General features: G+C 42.8%; 1 protein-coding gene across 1 annotated transcript in view; it reads right to left on the bottom strand.

Moving 5' to 3' along the window:
* The window catches only part of tafa4b (TAFA chemokine like family member 4b), a 49,269-nt gene extending 29,645 nt beyond the window's left edge, over positions 1-19,624 (bottom strand). Inside the window, exons 1-3 of the mRNA XM_085405925.1 lie at positions 19,221-19,624; positions 7,377-7,539; positions 6,368-6,483 (exon numbers count right to left, since the gene is read on the bottom strand). Coding sequence (XP_085262051.1) covers positions 6,368-6,483; positions 7,377-7,456 — 196 coding nt within the window. The 5' untranslated portion in view covers positions 7,457-7,539; positions 19,221-19,624. The remainder of the gene's footprint in view (positions 1-6,367; positions 6,484-7,376; positions 7,540-19,220) is intronic.
* Between the last annotated feature and the right edge of the window lie 452 nt (positions 19,625-20,076).

Raw genomic sequence — 20,076 nt, 5'->3', positions numbered from 1 at the left:
TTCATGCACAATGGGTCTAATCCAACCAGTGGACTGCAGGAACGTGTCAAAAGAAGCCCAGTTCAACCAGAAAACAACAGGCTTGCAACCCTAGTGACAGTGAGTTTATGAGCATATGCACACACAGTCTCTGGGTCTGAAAGGTGAGGCAGGTGCTGGTGCTTTAATCAGAATCAGAATACTTTATCAATCCCACAAGATATTACGTGATCATAGTTGCTCCAAGACAGTAATAACAGTAACAAAGTAAACAAAATTAAATAATACAACATATTAGAAAGCTGCAAAATAGTCCGTTTGGGCTACTTCACTGCTGGCAAATACTGACTGTGTATAAATGATGTCAACCGCCAAAATTCTAGACTTTGCATTTTGAAGGTACAATGTTAATATGGTTAACATGTTAGCTTCAAAATGCAGTGTTAATTTTGTTGACTAATAATTTTCTCCATAGTTTTCATCAATGACCTCTTTTCCTGACGAAAACAAGACGATACCGAAGCAAAAAACTAATAACTAAACTACTAGACAATATCCAATCAGAACTAATTAAGTTGTGTAAAAAGGCGGGACAAGTTTGGAAGTGAGTCAGTCAGAATTAATCTCCTTGTGCAATAAGATTAGATGCGCACACTTTGATCTCCACAGTGGGAGTTCCAATGCTCCCTGTTTCTCATAGAAACGTGACAAAATGTCAGCGATTGGGACGAAAGAAGAGTAGACACATGGACAGATTTAACATTTGATGTCAAGGAAAATATGTATAGCATACTTCAGATTTACTCCACTGTATTGCATGATATTTAGGATTTGCCTCAATAATGACTAAAACTATAGATGAAAATTTGCTGTCAAAATCAACACTGATTTTGTGTTAACCATATTTAGATCAGAGGGTGAAGTGAGAAGTTATCAAACTGCACAGATTCATGTATCTGCTAATTAGCATTTTAGTTATCTTTAGTTATCTTAATTAGCGTTAAGTAACAAACTAATAAAATACTAGAATTTGACGCACCAAGACTGAAGCACAAATTTTTTGGATGGTTTGGCAGATACTTCCAAAATGCCCCAGATGGTACGAAACATGATGAAGAGGATCAGAATAGTAAGTGGGATTAGTGAAGCCTAAACAGGCTTGTGTTGGCACACCTGTCAGTCGAAATCTGCATTTGAGTCATCTGAGCACAGTGAGTATGCTCAAAACCAGTGTTTAGTTTTCTGCTTCTGAACGCTATCAATTTGAGCCCTTTAACATGGTACTCTATGGGGATTGACATGCTCTCGGAGCAGACCTCAAGTGGCCAGTTTAGGAACTGCATTTTTTAGTACTTCTGCAGTAGTTTTGTTTTCGCTACGGTGGCTCTGAGAGGCCAGACGGACTGCAACTTAAGAAAACACCAGCAATAAGAAAAAAGCTGCAAAAGTGCTCAAAACACAACGGAAATAGGAAAAACGAAAACGGGAAAAAACTGATTTCCAAAAGCACAAGGGAAGTGTTTCTGCGGAGACTATAACCCGACGGACCAGTTGCAGGAACCAAAATATGCTAGGAATTGCGCTGGGAGACACTTAAAAGAAGTGGAGGATCTATCGGTTTTGTCAGGAAAGAAAGGATGAGAGGGAAGTGTGTTAGCCTAACTATTAGCCTGAAAATCCGCCATCAGTATTACATGAATCATGAGATTAAAACACACTTACCTGGCATATTTTGGTTCCTGCAACTGGTCCGTTGGGTTATTGTCTCCCCAGAAACACTTCCCTTGTGCTTTTGGAAATCTGTTTTTCCTAATTCTGTTTTCGTTTTTCCTATTTCTGTTCTTGTTTTTCCTATTTCCGTTGTGTATTGTGTTTTTTTGCAGTGTTTTTCTTATTGCTGGTGTTTTCTTAAATTGCAGTCCATTTGGCCTCATAGGGCCACTGTAGTTTTCTCACTCTGGAGAATGCAGCACAATACCATGAAAAAAATGACCCTAATGTGATATATGATACAGTTCCCATATACATTTATGTTGTCTGCTTATGATACTATTAAAAGTGAAATAGCTTTTAAAGAATTGCATATTTTAGGGCATAGGTGGCAATTTGGCTTCCCATTAGGGGCGAGACCTAATGCCATATTTAAATTTTATTTAAAATGTAGCTCACATTTGGTCATTTCATGTACAGTTTCATCCACACAATGCTTCCAACGTGTCACCAAAATCTTATTACAATATTTAATCTGGTTAGTATGGAAGTCCGTTTCCGCCACTAAAAAAAAAAAAAAAAGATCCATAACTCAAAATTTCGAGTTATTTTCTCAAAATTTTGAGAAAAGTAACTCGAAATTTCGAGTTAGCGCTGCCAATCAGTAATCTGCGTGAATGACGTCATTTCCTTGTTACCCGGAAGCTGAAGCCCTCAGCTACAAATGCTACAGCTAAGCTACCGGTATTACATCCAGTCGTGAATGCACAGGTTGCTGAGTGTTTTCAGCCTGGCTACACAAATGATGAAATCCCTGTGTTATTAGCTGAATCACATGGTGTTACTATCAGCAAACGTACTCGCGAAAGCGCCAATTTGTTGGGATCCGTTTTTGAGTGCGCGTTCCTCTGCGCCATATGCTTCCGGGTAACAAGAAAGCGACCTCATTCACGTATATTTTTGATTGGCAGAGCTAACTCGAAATTTCGAGAAAATAACTCGAAATTTAGAGTTATGGATACTAGCTTTTTTGTTTTTATTTAGTGGCGGAAACGGGCTTCCATAGGTTAGAGTTCAACAAAAAGTCTCCCGTAAAGCCTGTTTTCACAAGGCTGAATCTGACAGCCACTCTTAGTGCGAGCTATTCAGTGAAACCAAATATAGTGCATCCTGATGTAAAAAGTAAAGTAAAATAATGAAACTTTAATTGTTTGATTCTTCTTTCATATATAAAAACCAAGTCTGTTTCACAGGACTCAAAGCGACAGTACAACAGTTGTGTAGGAAATCATGTAGTTCACCTGCACCCTACAGTCGAGCCTGCTGCTGTGAAACTAACTGCACAAAAAAAACTTATCATGCTTTTAGAGCTTCATCACTTCATTTCTGTTCCCTTTGTTCCTCACCTATTGTTCCATATCACCGGTGGCATGTGGATATGTGCACAAATGTGTTTCTCTGCCTTCATTATCATCAAATTCTTTTGGTGCTGTCCTGTGTTGCCCAACTTGTTAGCTTGCATTTGCATGCTTTGAGTTTTACCACTAAAAGGAACATTTTCAGAGGATAATTTGAGAAGAAACAAAATAAAGTTGAACCAAAAAAAGGAGTCTGATCATCAGAACAGTATCAGTAAGAGTATTAACAACTGAAGCTCAACTGTGAGCCCTCAGAGTTGAGCCCTTTACCTTCCCATTCAGCCTCTGCTTCTCACCCTTTATCTGCTTAAAATTCATGTGGTGAGCAGCCAGCTTCCAGCTATATACATACAATAACAGTGTATCTAATGTCATAGTGCTGCCTTTAAATCATTCTGTTATGGCCATCTTGGTTAAATAGAGCCTGAGATGAAAAGACTTGGCAAGGCTAAACGCTTCTATTCCTGCGAAAGGGAGAGAGCCGGGCGGCCGGCAAACGGAGCTCCCTTGAACTGATGGGTTAGCGAGGCGATTGATGTATTCTGACAGACACCGGCAAGCAGCAGCACTGTACAATTTATCAAAAAAAAAAAAAACTGTGTCTATCCCTTGTCAATACCTGACAAGCATGCACATTGCTATAAAAGGCCAGGTATCTAGCAAATCTGTCAGAGGCAGCAATGCCAGTTTAGCAAAGACATACTGACTATCTCTGGTAGAGCGCACAGGTCAAGTTTTAAGTTTCAACAGAGCAAGCTCACAAGACCAGGTCTCATAACTTCTCCTTTACAAAATATACTCAAAAATTATATTTTTTTAAATTTCCATATCTTCCTATTTTCTGCTTTTTGAGCCCACTCTTTAACCTTCTTTGCTCCATCTCCTCTCTACTCCAGGCCTGCACCACCCATCAATCCTGACAGGATCAATGTCTCACAAGTCCACACCAGGCCCAACACAGATTTATGTTAAATATCACAACAGGTGCTTCTGTGGAACAAAAGTATCCCCAATAAATCCTACTCCCTTGACCTTGCCTGGTATGTTTTTTGAGGAGTCATCTTAGAAACAGCCTAAAGGGGAGGCAAAAACAGGCAGTATTCTCAAAGAGATGGACATGCAGATGTGGCGTAATGTTTGTTTAAGTCTAACAGAGACCGTTTAAAGCTAAAAGGAGGCTCCTGGCATGAACAGGGTGGGCAAAGAAGAGCCATCAACATGCTATAAATTGATTTATGATGGGTTGCCAGATTAGTAACTGTTCCACAAGAACAAAATGTGTGGTTTGCCAACCACCCTCTAATCTCTGTAAACAGATATCTGCATATCAGGCAATAGCTGATGGGTTCCCAGATTAAGTGTGCTATAACAAGCTGTGATAAGAGTGTATGGAAATATATCAGTTCTGCAAGGCAGTGATTGAATTTAATCTCAAATAATCTAATTTCAAGCATTCAACCGAGAAAAGAAAAGAGAATTTCAGATATTTTTGCGAAGCACTGCTGTATGAGCGCAGACAATGACTTTACCATTGAGAAAGGCTGATGTTTCAACAGTACATGACACTGGTATGTCTTGGATCACATTTACTGCTCCTGTAATGCAGCTTATGAATTTCTCTATTTGCCTTTTTAAAAAAAGAAAGAAAAAGAAAAAATGGTGTGTGTCCAAAGGAATAGCATTAAAAAATGGAGCTGTGTTCAAGTATGTGTTGCTACACAGCTTTGTTCTGCTCATGAGGGGGCAAACTGAGAAATGAGCTGTGAAGGCAAGACTTATGCTAGATGATCTTTCTCATGTGCTGAGTGTGTCTTGCAGGTGTGCAAAGAAGACGGCTACTAACCGCGCCAAATGAATCATCTGCACGTTGTGCTGTTAACCTGAGCTACAGAGATTATGTTCTTCCTTTCCTCTAAAAACTCTTAGTCGTGTTATGTCTGCTTGATTGAAAAAATACCGATTGCCCGAGAGCCAACACTGGCTATTTTTTGACCTATAGAGCCACCATGTGGAAGCAAATGGTACAACCGCAAGGAACAAGCAAATGTCTGAATGATCAGGAAAACAAAACAGCAGTAAAACTGCCTCTGGAAAATCTTTACAGCCCTCATAACACACAGCCAATTATTCCTCAGCCTCGGCATTATGAGTGTCATGTTGTATTCATCACTGAAAAGTCCTAAACTTCCAGCAATTAGAGGAAACCCTCAAATAAAAAGCACGAGTCAGTTTCAGAGGAAGACATCTTGTTTTACCGCGAGAAAGAAACTAAGAAGAGGGCAGGCACCGATGCTGACCTTCACAACACACAAGGCCTGCAATTAGTAGTGTCCCTGCCATAAGCAGGCAGCCTCCTCTCTGTCTAAAGGAAACTAATGCCATCAGCCAGTGAACAGACTGGATGCTGGTAGCATTTTCTGTGGCATATAAAGGTCACCTTGCAAATCGCGAGCAGCAATAGTGAAGAAACTGAGATAATTAAAGAAATTGTCATAATTAAGAGCGAGGAAGAGGTGACAGGGGAGGTTGCCGCCAACAAGTTGTAGCACAAGATGCTGTGATTCAGCACAACTGTCCCCGTTGTCAGCCTCAATGAAATTTTAATAAGACTGTGTTGGTCATTTTTATTTTTTTTTGCTTAGGGTGGCTTGTCTCCATGACTTATGGAAATTAAAGCTAGAGTAGAGATGTAGCTCGCAGGCCTGAATTAAGTCAGCGCTTGCCATGGTCTCTATCTTCTTCTTCTAGTTAAGCGGGGGCTGCAGAGTTGTGCATATTAATGTGAGCATTGACAATTATAAGCCTGAGGATTAGAAGTCATGAGCCGACGGGTCTCTTCAGCGTGAGGCATACACCCTGTTTTATGGCACTGCGAACACTAAACCACTAACAGGCCTCTTGAGAACCACAGCGTTGGCCCCGAATTGCTGCATGTCTGCACTCTGAATAGATCAGATCTCACCCACACTGATCTATTTGTGTTGACAGCCCCTGACAGCTTAAGTGCCATTTGTATCTGTACAGGCTGGATCACTCAAATAGAGACGTATTTGCATCCAAGACTAAAACGAGGTCTTGTCTAGATTACATTCTGTCATGCTGGGAAACGGAGCAAATTGTGCCCGCTCGTCCCCCTCCTCCAGGACGTGGATGGCTCAGTCAGCGACAGGCTCAGGGAACATGTGTTACACCTCTGAAGTGACAGTGTAATTAACCTCTCTTGGTGTTGGAAGGGGAGCTTGGATCGAGACCTGGTGTACCTGTCGGTCCCCGATGGTTACGGTTGCCAGCAGACACTGGGTCAACGTAGAGCATCACCAAGGCAACAAGGAAGGCCACCTGCCAAGGCCAAGCTGACCTCCCCCTCAGTTTCATCCTGAGAGAGAGAGAGGGAATGGAGCAAAAAGAGGCACAAATGGAAGAGAAGAGGAGGAAAAGGTCATCGTGAGGGGTCACAACCTGTACCCAAAACAAGAAGAGAAAAAAAAAAACAGGAGGCAACAGCAGAGCACACAAAAAATATTGTTTTTTCCAAGAAGCAGAAACAATGTGAGAGGTAACTGTCAAAGGTCAAAGGAAGCAATGAGAAGCTTGAGAACAGACTAGGCCTGCAAAAAATGTCCTTCCTACATACTACAGGAAGACTTAGATATAGGAACTGCGGGACCTGTGTGCTAAAAGCATCCTGTTAGTATAAAGTTTTCAAATTTTCTTCTTGGAGCTGCAAATTACAAAAGGGCTGACTTTACAAGAGCTAGAGCAGAGAAACATGTGTAACCCAGAAACAGTAATACATGGTAAGAGGCTGAAACTAATCACTATGTTAATGATTGGACTTTTTTTCTGCTGTTGCTTCTTGATTAGCTGGTTAATACTGTTAAACATGTCCAAAAAGGCCAAAGGTGAATTGTTTCAATTTCTTGTTTGTTTGTTTGTTTTTTTGTGGTAAACAACCCAAATCTAAAGCTTTTAACTTAGGCAGGTTTTCACATCTGAGCTGCTACACTGAGTGAACTTTGGATTTGCTGGAAAAAAATAAAGTTATTCATTTAATTAATCTACTGATTAATTATTTATCAGTTAATTTAAGGGAAAAAAATGAAAGCATCTCACCATGTTACCTTGAATTGTAGGAACTTGTCAAGTCATATAATTACTCTGTTTTATTGTTAAAACAATGACTTAGTTAACAAAAACCACAGAACAGTAATTAGTTGCAGCACCAGATGTGTTTCACTTGCCAGTAGGTGATGCGGGACACCATCTCACCTGTTGGTCATCTGTCTCCTTTGGTCTCGCTTCCACTGTGTGGCTTCTTTATGAACAGCGGCTACAGGCCATGGCTGCATTCACGCGCACCACCTCAAATGACCTCCTCCTTTTCTTCTTCCTCCTGCTTCCACCTTTTCCTCACCTCAAACAGAAGAAGGCTCTGGAGAAAGGAGGTACAAAGACATGCTCAGTCAGAGAGGCCAGGCTGCCCTGGAGTTCCTCGGTGGCCTCGGATGGCCTTGCATGAAGGTCTACACACACAAACAAGCATACACCCGCACGCACAGGGGGCGGAGATGTGAAGGCCCAGATTCTGTCAGATCCATTGTTTACAATAGGTTCACCTACCCCCAGGCTGAATGTGATCCCCACTCTAGACATCACACGTCTCTCCCCTTCTCCCTCACAAACCCTCACACTCTGTCATGTGCGTAAATACACTAATCAAAAAACTCAAAACGTGCGCGTGTAACACACTAAAAATTAAACTGGGTAGAAAATAGGTCTGTTTAACAGAAACATGCCAAAAAAAAAGCAGTCTAAAACATTTTCTTGCAACAAATCAGATGATCAAACAAGCCATGAACACAGCCTTTTTCTCTCTCCCTCTCTCTACACACACACACACACAGAGCACATTTACACAGTGTTTGCTAAGTAAATTCAAAGCCTATCTAAGGACAGCAAGAGAGGCCCTTCTAATTACAGCTGAGTGACAGCTACTGATGCATGTTGCTGTCTGCACACTCTCATACCCACACACTGAGTAAATTACCATCCCGCCATAAGAGTGTGTCAACACACCTCTCTTTACAAAGGGACAAACTCTGCAATCTAAATGAAAGACAACAGATTCACATTAATAACAAAATGTTCTCTCCCTCCTCGAACCTTCATTATTCATCATAACTCATTGATATGCAGCTCAGTCCGCTAACATGCTGAGAAACTTCCCGAGTAGATAGGACTCCCTCCACACCTGCAGCCATCTATGTAGTACCACTGCCCCCTAGTGGGAAAGAAGCAAACAGCAAAGGGCATGAATCTCATGAAAACAGGAGGTTGCTTTGGCAAGAGTGAGAAAGTAGCTGGGCAGTGAAAGCGAGCAAAAGATCATGTGAATGAGTTATTATTATTGAATTATCATTGAAGGCAGCAGCAGCATGGGTTAGAGAGAAGAGGGCAGATACACACAAACAGATATTGTTTGTGTGTTTTCAATTTATATTTGTATCACAGTATCTATACTCCTGTCTATGTATATGTATGTGTGTGTCTTTGGGTTGTTGTTTTTTTTCTAGTACAGTATCCAAGTTGTGTGCGCTGTGTGGAGGGATCAGGCACACTGCATGATTGTACGATTGCATGCAAGACTATTTCACATTCCTTTTTAAAGGCTGGGTTATGGCATGCATTTTTATCAGCTTTGTTCTCTGAAACACTCATTAAGAGAGCACAGTTGTGCATGTGTATATGTATGAATGTGTGTGTGTGTGTGTGTGTGTGTGTGTGTGTGTGTGTGTGTGTGTGTGTGTGTGTGTGTGTGTGTGTGTGTGTGTGTGTGTGTGTGTGTGTGTGTGGTCTCCAGATGCAGCCCACTGGGACTCAGTGAAATATGCCATCAGTAACAGCAATACTGTCACCTTTATTGTGTCTCACACAGATCACAGATTGTAGCCTTTTAACTGTGTAATAAATGTACCTTATATATACTGTATATCTAGATCTATTTGTATCTATTTGTGAATAAGTGTGTGAATCAGCAAACATACACACTGCAGTAAAAGGCCAAAGTCTCTGGTGACATTATGTTAAAGCAAGATGACGTGTGCGTGGGGCTCAGCTGGTCATCATCAGCTTGTTGTGTTTGGCAGGAAGGACATGCACACTTTAGCAAACAGTGTAACGACATCCTCAAGTTTATCTAAGAACATCAAGCCTCACTCTTTCTAAAATAATCGCTGCCTCTGTATCATCACTTCCACATCCTCCCTCACCAGGCGCCTGCAAGGTCTTGAGGCCTGGGTTGTGTCACTCCTTGCAGAAAACACACACAGGACTGACACGCAATGTCATGCAATGAGACGATCCTACCTCTGCCACAAATACATCCAGTGTGCCCTGCATCCAAACAGCATCATCTGCCCGTGCTCTACACGCACGCGTGCACAATCACGAACATGCACCCGTGAACTTGCAAAATTATACTTGCATGTATTATACCGCATACAGTCTCTGACCTCATCAGGAAAGATGTTTGCTGTGCATCAGAAATAAAAGGCTAAGACACTTCCCGCAGGAAGGGTTTACCGTGACACCGTGCTGTTTGTCACTCACAGATTATATCATTTGTCAGGGCAGCACAGGAAGTCGCGGCTCGGCAGAACTGCAAAAAACAGGCGCCATACCATTATTTGATAGCTTCAGTGTCTCTTGCTTTGTATGTACCAGTGTTCATAGGCAGGCTTTGTGAAATTTTCTGTAATATTAAATAATGTCTTTTAAAAATGAATGAGAAACAAGAAGGAGATTTGTATCTGTTGAAGTCTGCTTCAGATTATTGACGGGATAGTTTAGCCATCCGACTGACTGACAGGCTGATGTTTGCCTCGCCAGCCACCAAAAAGATGATGGCGATCCATTAAACATGGTGGTTTGGACGAAGGAATTCTCAGCAACTAACAACAGCTGAGCGTTCTTGCTGCTGAGCACATTTCACTAACACATAAAGTAACACAATCAAAATAAGCAGGATGAAATTAACATAAAAATTAAATGAGCATAGACTCACATTATGAACTGCACATTAAATTTTTTATGATCCCAAGGCCTTTCCTCTGACACTACCCCAAGACTGAAGATGCTGCTCGTCTGCCCAACACTACACGGCGAGAGGCAATGATAGTTGTTTAGGTTTGACTGTTTGTGTTATGTTGGCTGTATTGGGCCAATTGCGGCTTTATTTTAAATGCTAGATATTTACTGCTGTCAGATCATAAACATTTTGTCCCTGTGCAATCAATATTACAAATAAATATGCATTTTTTAACTGTGTAAGATCTGAATGGGTCTTATGGGTTTAAAATATATTTATAAAATATACATTTATATTACATGTGCATGTTTATTTGATTAGCTACATGAATAGCTTGCACATACATCACTGCAAGCCAAATAATGTATGGACAGATCCTCGTGATCAGTTACATAAAAACAGTATATTATTTGTCTTGTTTTTGTTTCTTTGTGATTCTTTTCAGAAATAATCCTTGCAAATTACATATTTAGCAGGAGCTTTGTGTACTGTTTCTTCAGCAAATAGATAATACAAGGACCTTGAACAGAATCTAACAAAAAAATTATTTTTTCTTTTTTTTTTTTTGTGGAATATGTTCAATTTCATGAGACTCTTTTTACTTAGGCAAGATTGGTTTTCAGTATTGGATTTTAGTGGTTTATTTGGAATTTAAAACTATTTAAATAGAATACAAAATTCAAAGAAAACAGAAAAGTAGAGCTACCGGATACATGAACGTGGTCTCTGGGTGAACTCCAATAAATGTGAACACACAAAAAAACAACACAATAAGATTGTAGACCACACAAGCATCACACCAGCATCTCAGTATGCTGATTTTCTCTGCCCAGACAAAGACCAAGCAGACAAAAAGCATATCAGTGTAAAACAAAGTGCATCTCCCTAAGGCGGAAAGATATTGAAAATGAAACGGGCAAAAGCACAAAGCCCAGTGGAATCTTACGTGAAGCGTTTCAGATTTCTGCCGATATGCACAGTATTATCATTCAGTTAGGATGTGTAATGTTCTGCTTCTATATATTTGTCTGCTTTCAGCTCTAAAACCAATACGGCATGGTGCTCCTTGCCATTTCCTCTGGGTCGCTGGGCAGATAGAGCTGGTGTGTGCCCACACACAAATGCACTTTATTACACACAGTGAGGCACAATGTACAAACTTAAATTAACACTGCGGTATGCATTCATATGGCACAGCCTTTTGCATTTGTCTGTCCTCCTTTGCCCAGCTCACTTTCTTCCTGCTTCTTGTTTGTTCCTCCTCACCCTTGCTCGCCAAAGGATTCTTGCCTCCGTGCATGTGTGTCTATGTGTGTGTGTATATGTGTGTGTGTGCGTTTGTGCCTTTTCGTTTCTCTCCTCAGTGTGCAGATCAGCATCTCTGCTTTTTTCAATACCTCCCAACTGCAAATTCTAATGACACCCCAACAATCTCTCTGCTTAAACTCATAATGAAGAAGACATCTTAAAATGTCAGACATTACGCATGTGAGTCAGACACATGAAGGGCACGCATAAAATCCAGGCCACCCTTCAGAAAATCTTCAGAACTGAGGCATGTTTTGTTTTCACATTAACAACAGCGTCTACAGAATTTTTAGTTGATGCCTAAAATCCTAAATTACTTTGTTTTAGTTTGTTTTGTACTGTTAACATATTATGAACAGGCGTTTCAGTATAGTCTTTGGCAGAATCAGTATGACAGTGTGCATAACTGCATAATAAAATCTGCACTAGGTCTCTGTGTGAGGTACACAGCAGCTGAGGATTAATACTACGTCATAGCACATGATTCTTATAAATATTTTATGGTGGGGGGGTCAGAAGGCACCTGAAAGATACAGAGCAACACTGAATCTGTTTACTGTCATCCACCCGCAACATCACACCTCCTCCACTGTATTTCTTCCTCCAATAAATCAGCAAGCAATTAAATGGAAAACCCCACATTTGCTGAAATGGCCAGGTGAGGAGACGGAGAGAGAGGAGAGACAGAGTTGTAAGCAACAGTCTGAGTTTGGGACCATTGCCTGGCACTGGCATCGACTGCAGAGTTCAGAGAATGGCCTTGGCACTGAGGTACCATTATGACTCAATTGATCGGCCTGCACTTAAGTCTAAATCCCACCTTGTTGCACAAACTATCGTCTCAGAATCCGGCGGCCAAGAAATATACGTGTATTTAGAGCGGTATGTGCAGCAAGCTAGAGAGTGAATCTATTTTTGTGTCTCTATTCTTTGGTGTGTTTTCCAAGGTTGTTCTTTGGCTCCGCTCTCATTCTCTCTCTGCCAACTTCTACATCCCCTTCTTTTCAGCACTTATCTTACTTCCTCTCCCTCACTGTTTTCCACTCCTTCACTTCCATAGATAAAAGCCAGAAATGATCAGAGTCCCACTATACGTTTCATGTGCTGCAGCAGGCGACCAGCCACTCCTGGGAGTCTGGATGCCGCTCATAAGCTGGTGTACACATGTCACCCATTCACAAACATGCCGTTTTACTGATACACCCATCTATGCAGATCACACCTGTTGTACAGTTAGATTAACTCAGCAGACGCACTTCTAAGGTTGCTAAATGTACCTGTCATGTTCCCACATTGCTAACAAGTGTCATTAAAGTGTTTTAGCATCCTCTTCCACTGAATTGGGCGGCAGGGAGAGGGAGTACGCTGTTAGTTGTTTTACAAAAGGGGATGAAGCGTAGGCACTAACAGGCTAATAAACATTAGCTCACTAATACAACAAGTCTGTGGCCAAGGCCCACTCCCTGGTTTCCTCAGTTTGTCATTTAAAACCTAGACAGCCAGCTTGAGCCAACATAGATCAGAGAAATCCTCCTCAGAGCTGCTGACAGACAGAGGCACGGTCCAGCAGTAAATCTGCCGCACCCTAATAAAGCAATAAAAGGCCATTAAAAGTCAGTGTCCCTCAGCGGTGGAAGATGGATGGAAAGGAGGAAAGAATAGGAGACACTTTTTGATGATTGTACACACCCACACCCATTTTGGCAGCTTTTCTTCCCCCCTTTCCACTCGAGACAAACTAGGTATCTGCAGTATTGATGCTTCTCTCTTGTTGTTACTCCTCTTTTATTCTAGCCATAGCTTGCTTTTGTGATAAAGAAGAAGAAAAAAACAAGTAGAGACTGTGATTTAGGGGGGTGAAGCACAATCTTTATGTACTGCTCTGCTCGCTCAGTAAGTTCTCCATTTCCGCAACTGATCTGCCTTCGTGCTAGAATGATTGCATAGCAGGTTTTCACATTTTACTCATCGTGTCGTGCACAGAAACAAATAGGAAGTAGCTTTTCACGGTCGCGGTTTTTTCAGTGCCAAATTAGTAATTGTGCACTCAGTGTGTCTGCATGGTTTTAGCATGATGTGGAAAGCAACTTTTTAGTCTTGTGTACATATTTCCTTGTCTGTTTTCTCTTCTCTTTCTTTACGCTTTCATTGTAAGTATATGTTATATACTTCTTGTTTTCCCCAAGCCATAGAAGAAGCCTTATATGAAGAAGAAAACTGGTTAACCACAGTGAGGCAGGAAGGACACAGCATGACCTAGTGTAGTAATAAAGTGACAGAACCCTTCACCTTTCTGTGCAAAGAATAAGAAAATGAAAGAGTCAAGAGCAGAGTGTGCATGCTGCAGTGTATTGCTAACTCTGACTGGACCCTTCTTCTGTGGCTGCTGGTATTGAACGGCGGCCTGGAGCCAAACAAAAGGAGACCCGGGCCCTGACAGAGAGTCCCCTGAGAGCAGCAGCCATTCATTTTGTTTTGTGCCCAAATTATGATTAATGGAAAATAAACAGCCTTGATGTGGAGCTGGCTTTGATTTTCTTTGAGCTTTTGGCCTCTAGTTGTGCGTACTGCTTTGACCCAGAAAAAAGCACTGGACAAACACTCTCTGAACACTCTCTGGGCTGCTAGATTCGTTCACACAATTGTTTTAATTAAATGCCCACACAAACACACACACAGGTAAAGGAGCACATTCCCTTTCCCCTTCTTCTCCCTCACACTCGTGCAAACGCACACGTTATTTCTCACTCTCTTGCTGTCTGAGCACATCCCCACTGAAACTCAGATATGCAGACAAGTGACATCTTGATTATTTCAGTCCCCACTCCTGTTAATGACCAGCTTGTGTGTAATTATATTAATTACCATACGTGCCATGGCTGTCAATTGGCCAGTCAAATTAAAAAAGAGAGGTTGGTGCGTGTAGGGTGAAAGCAGGGGGAAGGAAGCAGCTTACAGACAAAAGAGTTGTAGACAGTGGAAATAGCAGAGTGGAAGGAATGAAAGGAGGAAAAGAAGTCAGAGAAAACAGAGAGAGGCCGAGAGTATGAGAGAGGTGTGTGTGTGTGTGGGGGGGGATCAATTGTTCATTTTACAAAGTCACTGAGACGTGTCAGCAGTGTCAATAAGTGAATTAATTTGTCTGTGAGTCTTCGGGGCATGACACCATATCACTGTGCTCCCCTGAGACAGGCGGGGCCTTTAACCTCCTCACACTCTCACAAAGCAATTCTATGTGAGGATCATACACAGATATCAGGGACAGATCTACCAACAAAGGAAATTTTTAATGCAATTACACCAGTGCCTGTGATTCCATGTGGAAGCTCGCACCACACATAAAACCCTTTAGGAGGATTTTAGATTGCACACATGTATTAGTGTCCTTGTGCGTGAGTTAGCTGTTGTCTCTGGGTCCACAAAATGCATTTGAGGAAACACATTTTTAAATGAACCCATGGTGCTATGTTTTTTAGAGGGCCCCAGATCCGATGGAAAAATAATATATTGTTCAATACAGGGGAATATGGGCAACAGATAGCACGCTTGCACAATTCCACTTCATGCATGATTTACAGCAAATTACGGTTAAGTTGAATTGATTTGGGGTATTTACGCTCTCTCTCCCATTACTCCCTACACACAGACACACATTCCTCTGACCGTCTCATGACTATCATGCTCCTCCCTGTTGAATTCTTATACACTCATTCAGTTTCAGCATCCCATTCAGCTCCCGCATTAGGCCGTCTCTCTCACTTCCTCTCTTTCAACTCTGTGGGGGTTTTTTTGTTTGTTTTTTTTATCCCTTCCTCTTCTTCACAACTTCTCCCTTTTAAAGCTCCAATCCCGCAGGGGTGAAACCCTCTTTCCCCCTCACGAGCTGTTGCGTTGTTTGAGGGCTGCTGTGATGACCGCCCCAGGCTCTGCCGTCGCCACACGGCTTCTTCGCAGCGGCTTTACAGTGGACCCGGGCAGCACAGCACAGTGGGAGCTTTTCATAATCCCACGAACACACTCACACTGTCGCTCACAGTTAACAGCACATCTGCCAGCTGCCAGAGGGGCCGCGAACAGGGACACGCAGTCTCTCAAAGAGACACACACAGATGGACACAAAAAAAAATCCAAGCACACACACACACAAGTGGAAGCAGCATATTGCATCCAAGGTGATAGATAGAGCACTGTGGGTTGCAACTGTGCCTGTTCAATTACAATCATTACTATCACTTAGGGAGATTTGTCATGGTCAAAGTGAGTCGGAGCTACAGAGAATATCACCTTGAGGGCTGTAAGGTGGAGTTATTTTCAGTGTTTGCAAAGGGATGACGGCATTCTCGAAACTCTCTTCCAATTGGAAGTGACTCAAATTAAAACATAAATGAATTACTCCAAAATATACTAGCAAAACAGCTGTTTTAAAAAAATAACCCCTCAGTAGTACATGACAGATTCTTTAAAAGCTCCTGACACAAAGTGGACAATAATCCAATAACTCCTAGTCAAATTACTATTTTCAAGACAAGTGAGAAGTTTGAAATACACGGCTATGTCTTTCACCATTTCTCTTGAGCTGGACAGCAGGAGTTTTCATGTGGCGGTGTAAGCTACCAGTCTATGCAAGACCTGCTAGACTTAGTCAGAGGGCTGGTGTTATGACACCACACAGAAAAGCCAAGGCCTTGTTGTCTTCAACTGATTGACTGTCTGACAAAGGACAGGATGAAAGGTAAAGAACAACTGTGGCCCTCCAACAAGAGATCTTTACTGCCGGGACCAGCTGGAGCCTACTATGAGAAAATGATTGCTGTGTGAAAGAAAACGTTAAAACATGAGATGCTTTAAAATGCTTTCATAATCTGATAAAATGTTTGTTTGAGGTCATTTTTATTAGAAAGTACAGTGAAGCGTGTGATGCATGGCTCCTGGAGGTTTCTTTCTGTTAAAAGGGAGTGTTTCCTTCCCACTGTCACCAAGTGCTAATTCAAAGGGATTTGTTTGATTGCCCGGGTTTTCTCTGTATTGTTGTTGAGTCTTTACCTTACAATATGAAGTGCCTTGAGGTTGTGATTTGGTACTATACATACTGAATTGAATTGAATTGAATTGATGTATCGTTCATTAACCGATAGATACACTCTGGATATCATTCTACTCTAAGCCACCTTTCACAGTTAATGATGTATCAAATGTTATCCCCCTGGCCTGTAAGCACCAGCTGAACTTTACTCTTTTTTTCACCACAGGTCATGACTTCTGTCCACTTGTGGTTTTGTGGTTGAAACAAAAGTGAGATGCATACCACACTCTTACTTATTGATCTAATGTCGCTCCTTCCTCCATTAAAGTCATGGATCTCATATTTTTGAGAAGACACAATAGTCCTCTTAGAGCTTGCTTTCACTGAGCCTGGTTTCATGACGATGAGTGACGGCATTATTTTCCAGTGCTGTTACATGACGTCTATTCATGCTTTCTGACTCAATATCCCCAGAAGCTGCCTGAAATGAAAAGCTGTCCAGGACATTGTCATTTACAAATGAGGGTCCTTTCCCCTATCCCTCTCCCGGTGACATGGACAGTGACATGCCTCTCTAGTCTTCTTCTCTGGTCTTTTTTTTCTACCACTCCTTGTCCTCCTCCTCCTCTTAGTCAGGAAGAATCCACTTATCACAGAAATCTGTTTATGCCAGTGTGTGTGTGTGCGTACATGTGGAGGTGAGCTCCAATCTGTCACGCTGCTGTCACCTCATCAGTCCTACATGTCTAATTCTTGCTTATTCACATATCACCCACAACACCTTTTACACACATGCACAGATTATCATCATCATCATCTCAAATATGCAGTGTTCACCCCTCCGTCACACATAAACAAGTACACAGATTTACAAGATGCCATTGTGCAGAGTTCCTGCTATTACAGACACACGTCATTTCACATATAGGCTTTCTGTTTCTCCCTTTCGCACATACACATCTTTCCCTTGCATCATCATTTCTGTCTCTCCAGCTCATTTCTCTCGCCTCCCCTGCTCTCCCTTTCCTCCTCCTCGCTGTCGTGGCCTCTCTGCTTGGCTGTGTCCTCATGCACAATCACAAATGCACACAATCCATCCCTCCCACCTCATTCCCATCCAGTCATCCCAATCAGCTCTCTGTGGGGTAAGTAGATAGGAGGTTGTTGAGCCATGTAGAGCAGAATAGTCTTCAGAGGATACCTGTTGTCCCATCACTGGGACCTGCTACAAGAGGAAGGGGGAGAAAAGGGAAGGGTATGGATGATAAAATTGTGTGTGTGAAAACTGTGTATGTGCGTGGATCTGGAGGGGGGCTGCGGAGGAAGAGAGGCAGAGGGGGTGAAGGGTGGAAAAGGTTGACAAAGACAGAGGAGAAGCCATCCACTGCAGACAGACGCACAGATATCAGAGTGCCACCCTCTTACAGGTGTTTGTCACAGCGTGTGAGTAAGTGAGCCCCTGGAGGATGGGTGGGTGACAGGGAGTCAGGTTGGAGAGAGTAATCTCCACAGGATTAAGAGTGCTGCTCCTGTGTTAATGTGACTGTCAATGAGAATTAAGTCTCCGGACCGATCCCCTCCACCAGGCTCCCCTCTCCCTCGCCTGTCGGCCCTGTCACACTAATGACACCGCTTTCTGTGGAGTGCCACTACCGGCAATGGGGAAATAATTACACAATACAGTACAAATTGCAGAGCCGAGCCACAGGACGGGCAGGGATACACGCGAAGGGAAGGGAGAGGGAGGGTGGAGACAAGGATGACTAACAATTACAACACGATAGGGGTTGGGTCTCATTACTGCGCCCATTAACATGCACCGAGTAATTTTCCCCACTCGGGCTGTGTGTGTGTGTGTGTGTGTGTGTGTGTGTGTGTGTGTGTGTGTGTGTGTGTGTGTGTGTGTGTGTGTGTGTGCACTAGACAAAGACACACACACACAGAAAGGGAGAGAAGAGAGAGAGAGAGAGAGAGAGAGACGCTTCTGTGCGTGTACGCCCAATAGAGTGTGGCCATTAGGTTCTGCAACACACCTCCTTGGCTCCGTGCGCAATCTGCTTGGAGAACCCGGCGGCACTTCATTTCTCTCTTCTACGTCTGAGCTGCGCGCGCCCCGCTATTCCCAGCCGATCTCAATCCATGCAAAGAGATTAGAAGGCGAGCAAAAAGAGTCTGGTCAGCGGATCAGCCTGGCGGAGCACTCAATAGGTGCTAAGCGGAACCGATCGCTTATTTAACCTCACAGTGATGAAACACTGCATCAATCTCACCTCATTTTTCCGCGATCTTTCTAACGGCACGCGCTGCACATTATCACAGGACGGACGGCCGTTTGAACGGGCTCGTCGTGTGTTCCATTCTTTTACGCAAAGCTATGAAAATGAGGAGACATGAGTGATCAGGAGATCGGCGAGGTTTTCTATGAAAATTACGCTGTTAATAACACATCGTTCCCCAGCAAAGCGTGTCCGCTGCGCTCTGAGCCAAACAGCAGCAAAGTTGCTTTCAGTTTGCCAGTCAGTCGCCACCTCTTCTCTCTCTGCTCGACATAGAAAAATGTTCCACATACAAAGTCCTCCTCCGACCCTAGCCTTTACGCTTTAGCCTACAGACCGCGCGTTATGAAGGAGACAAAGAGAACTTAAACGTGAATTATACTAATTTAATCTAAAGAGAAGGGGGTAAAACATCTTACCCAAATCTATAACCGCGATGGCATGATCTTTGGTAGCTGTACAGAGTCCAGGTGAGGCGATAGTAGAGCTTTGCCACTTTCTGTTTCAACTCCAAGGCGTTTTGTTTTCACACCAAACAGGGCAATCCTAGTAAGTCTTCCGTCCGGGTACCCGCGCACAAACACGCTAAAGAATGAGTGAGGAGATATGCTGCCACTCCGCAGAGCCAACCCTCCGAAACCGGGCTAGAAGACAGGGATCGCGTAATAAGGACGTGCTCCAACTTGCCATGATCTCGTTGAGTCCCATCTCAGAACCAGACTGAGGAGAAAGTCATCAGAAGTGCGTAATTCCCCCAAAGCGACACCGGGTTGATGACACTCCGCACAAGTTCATCTCGTTATGTGAGTCTGTCACACAGAGGCGTTATAGTCGCCGGGGAGATGCTGATGAGAGTGATGGTATAGTGATATAGGAGTGATAGTTGCTCTCCCGTCGCTCCTCCCGAGCAGGGATCGATTGGACCTGAGAAATGCGATGCGAGCCCGTCTTCCCCATTCAGAACACGTGCAACAGCGCCCGCCCAGTTCACCAGCTCCCTAGTACACCCCTTCTTCCTCACTGATGTCATGTAGTTTACAAGTAGCCTGGACCGTACGTATAGGTCCAAGGAGAGATGAGACACACGTCAGTGGGTTGTTTTTTTGGTTTGGTTTGGTTTGTGGGGGTTTTGGATTGCCATTAGTTAATCTTAAGGTGTTCCATCTCACTTTTGATTTCCAGAATTTTTAAACGCTGAGGTTATATTAAGTCCTGAAATTTCTTCAGGACATAAGCTATATGGCACAAGTTGCAAATCATATTTGAATGAGAAAT

The sequence above is a fragment of the Rhamphochromis longiceps genome, linkage group LG5 (assembly GCF_057381845.1).
Source record: "Rhamphochromis longiceps isolate RC_006_pf linkage group LG5, R_longiceps_female_GT1.1, whole genome shotgun sequence".
NCBI lineage: Eukaryota > Metazoa > Chordata > Actinopteri > Cichliformes > Cichlidae > Rhamphochromis > Rhamphochromis longiceps.
The sequence above is the reverse complement of the archived record's forward strand: the minus strand, read 5'-3'. Positions and strand labels throughout refer to the sequence as shown.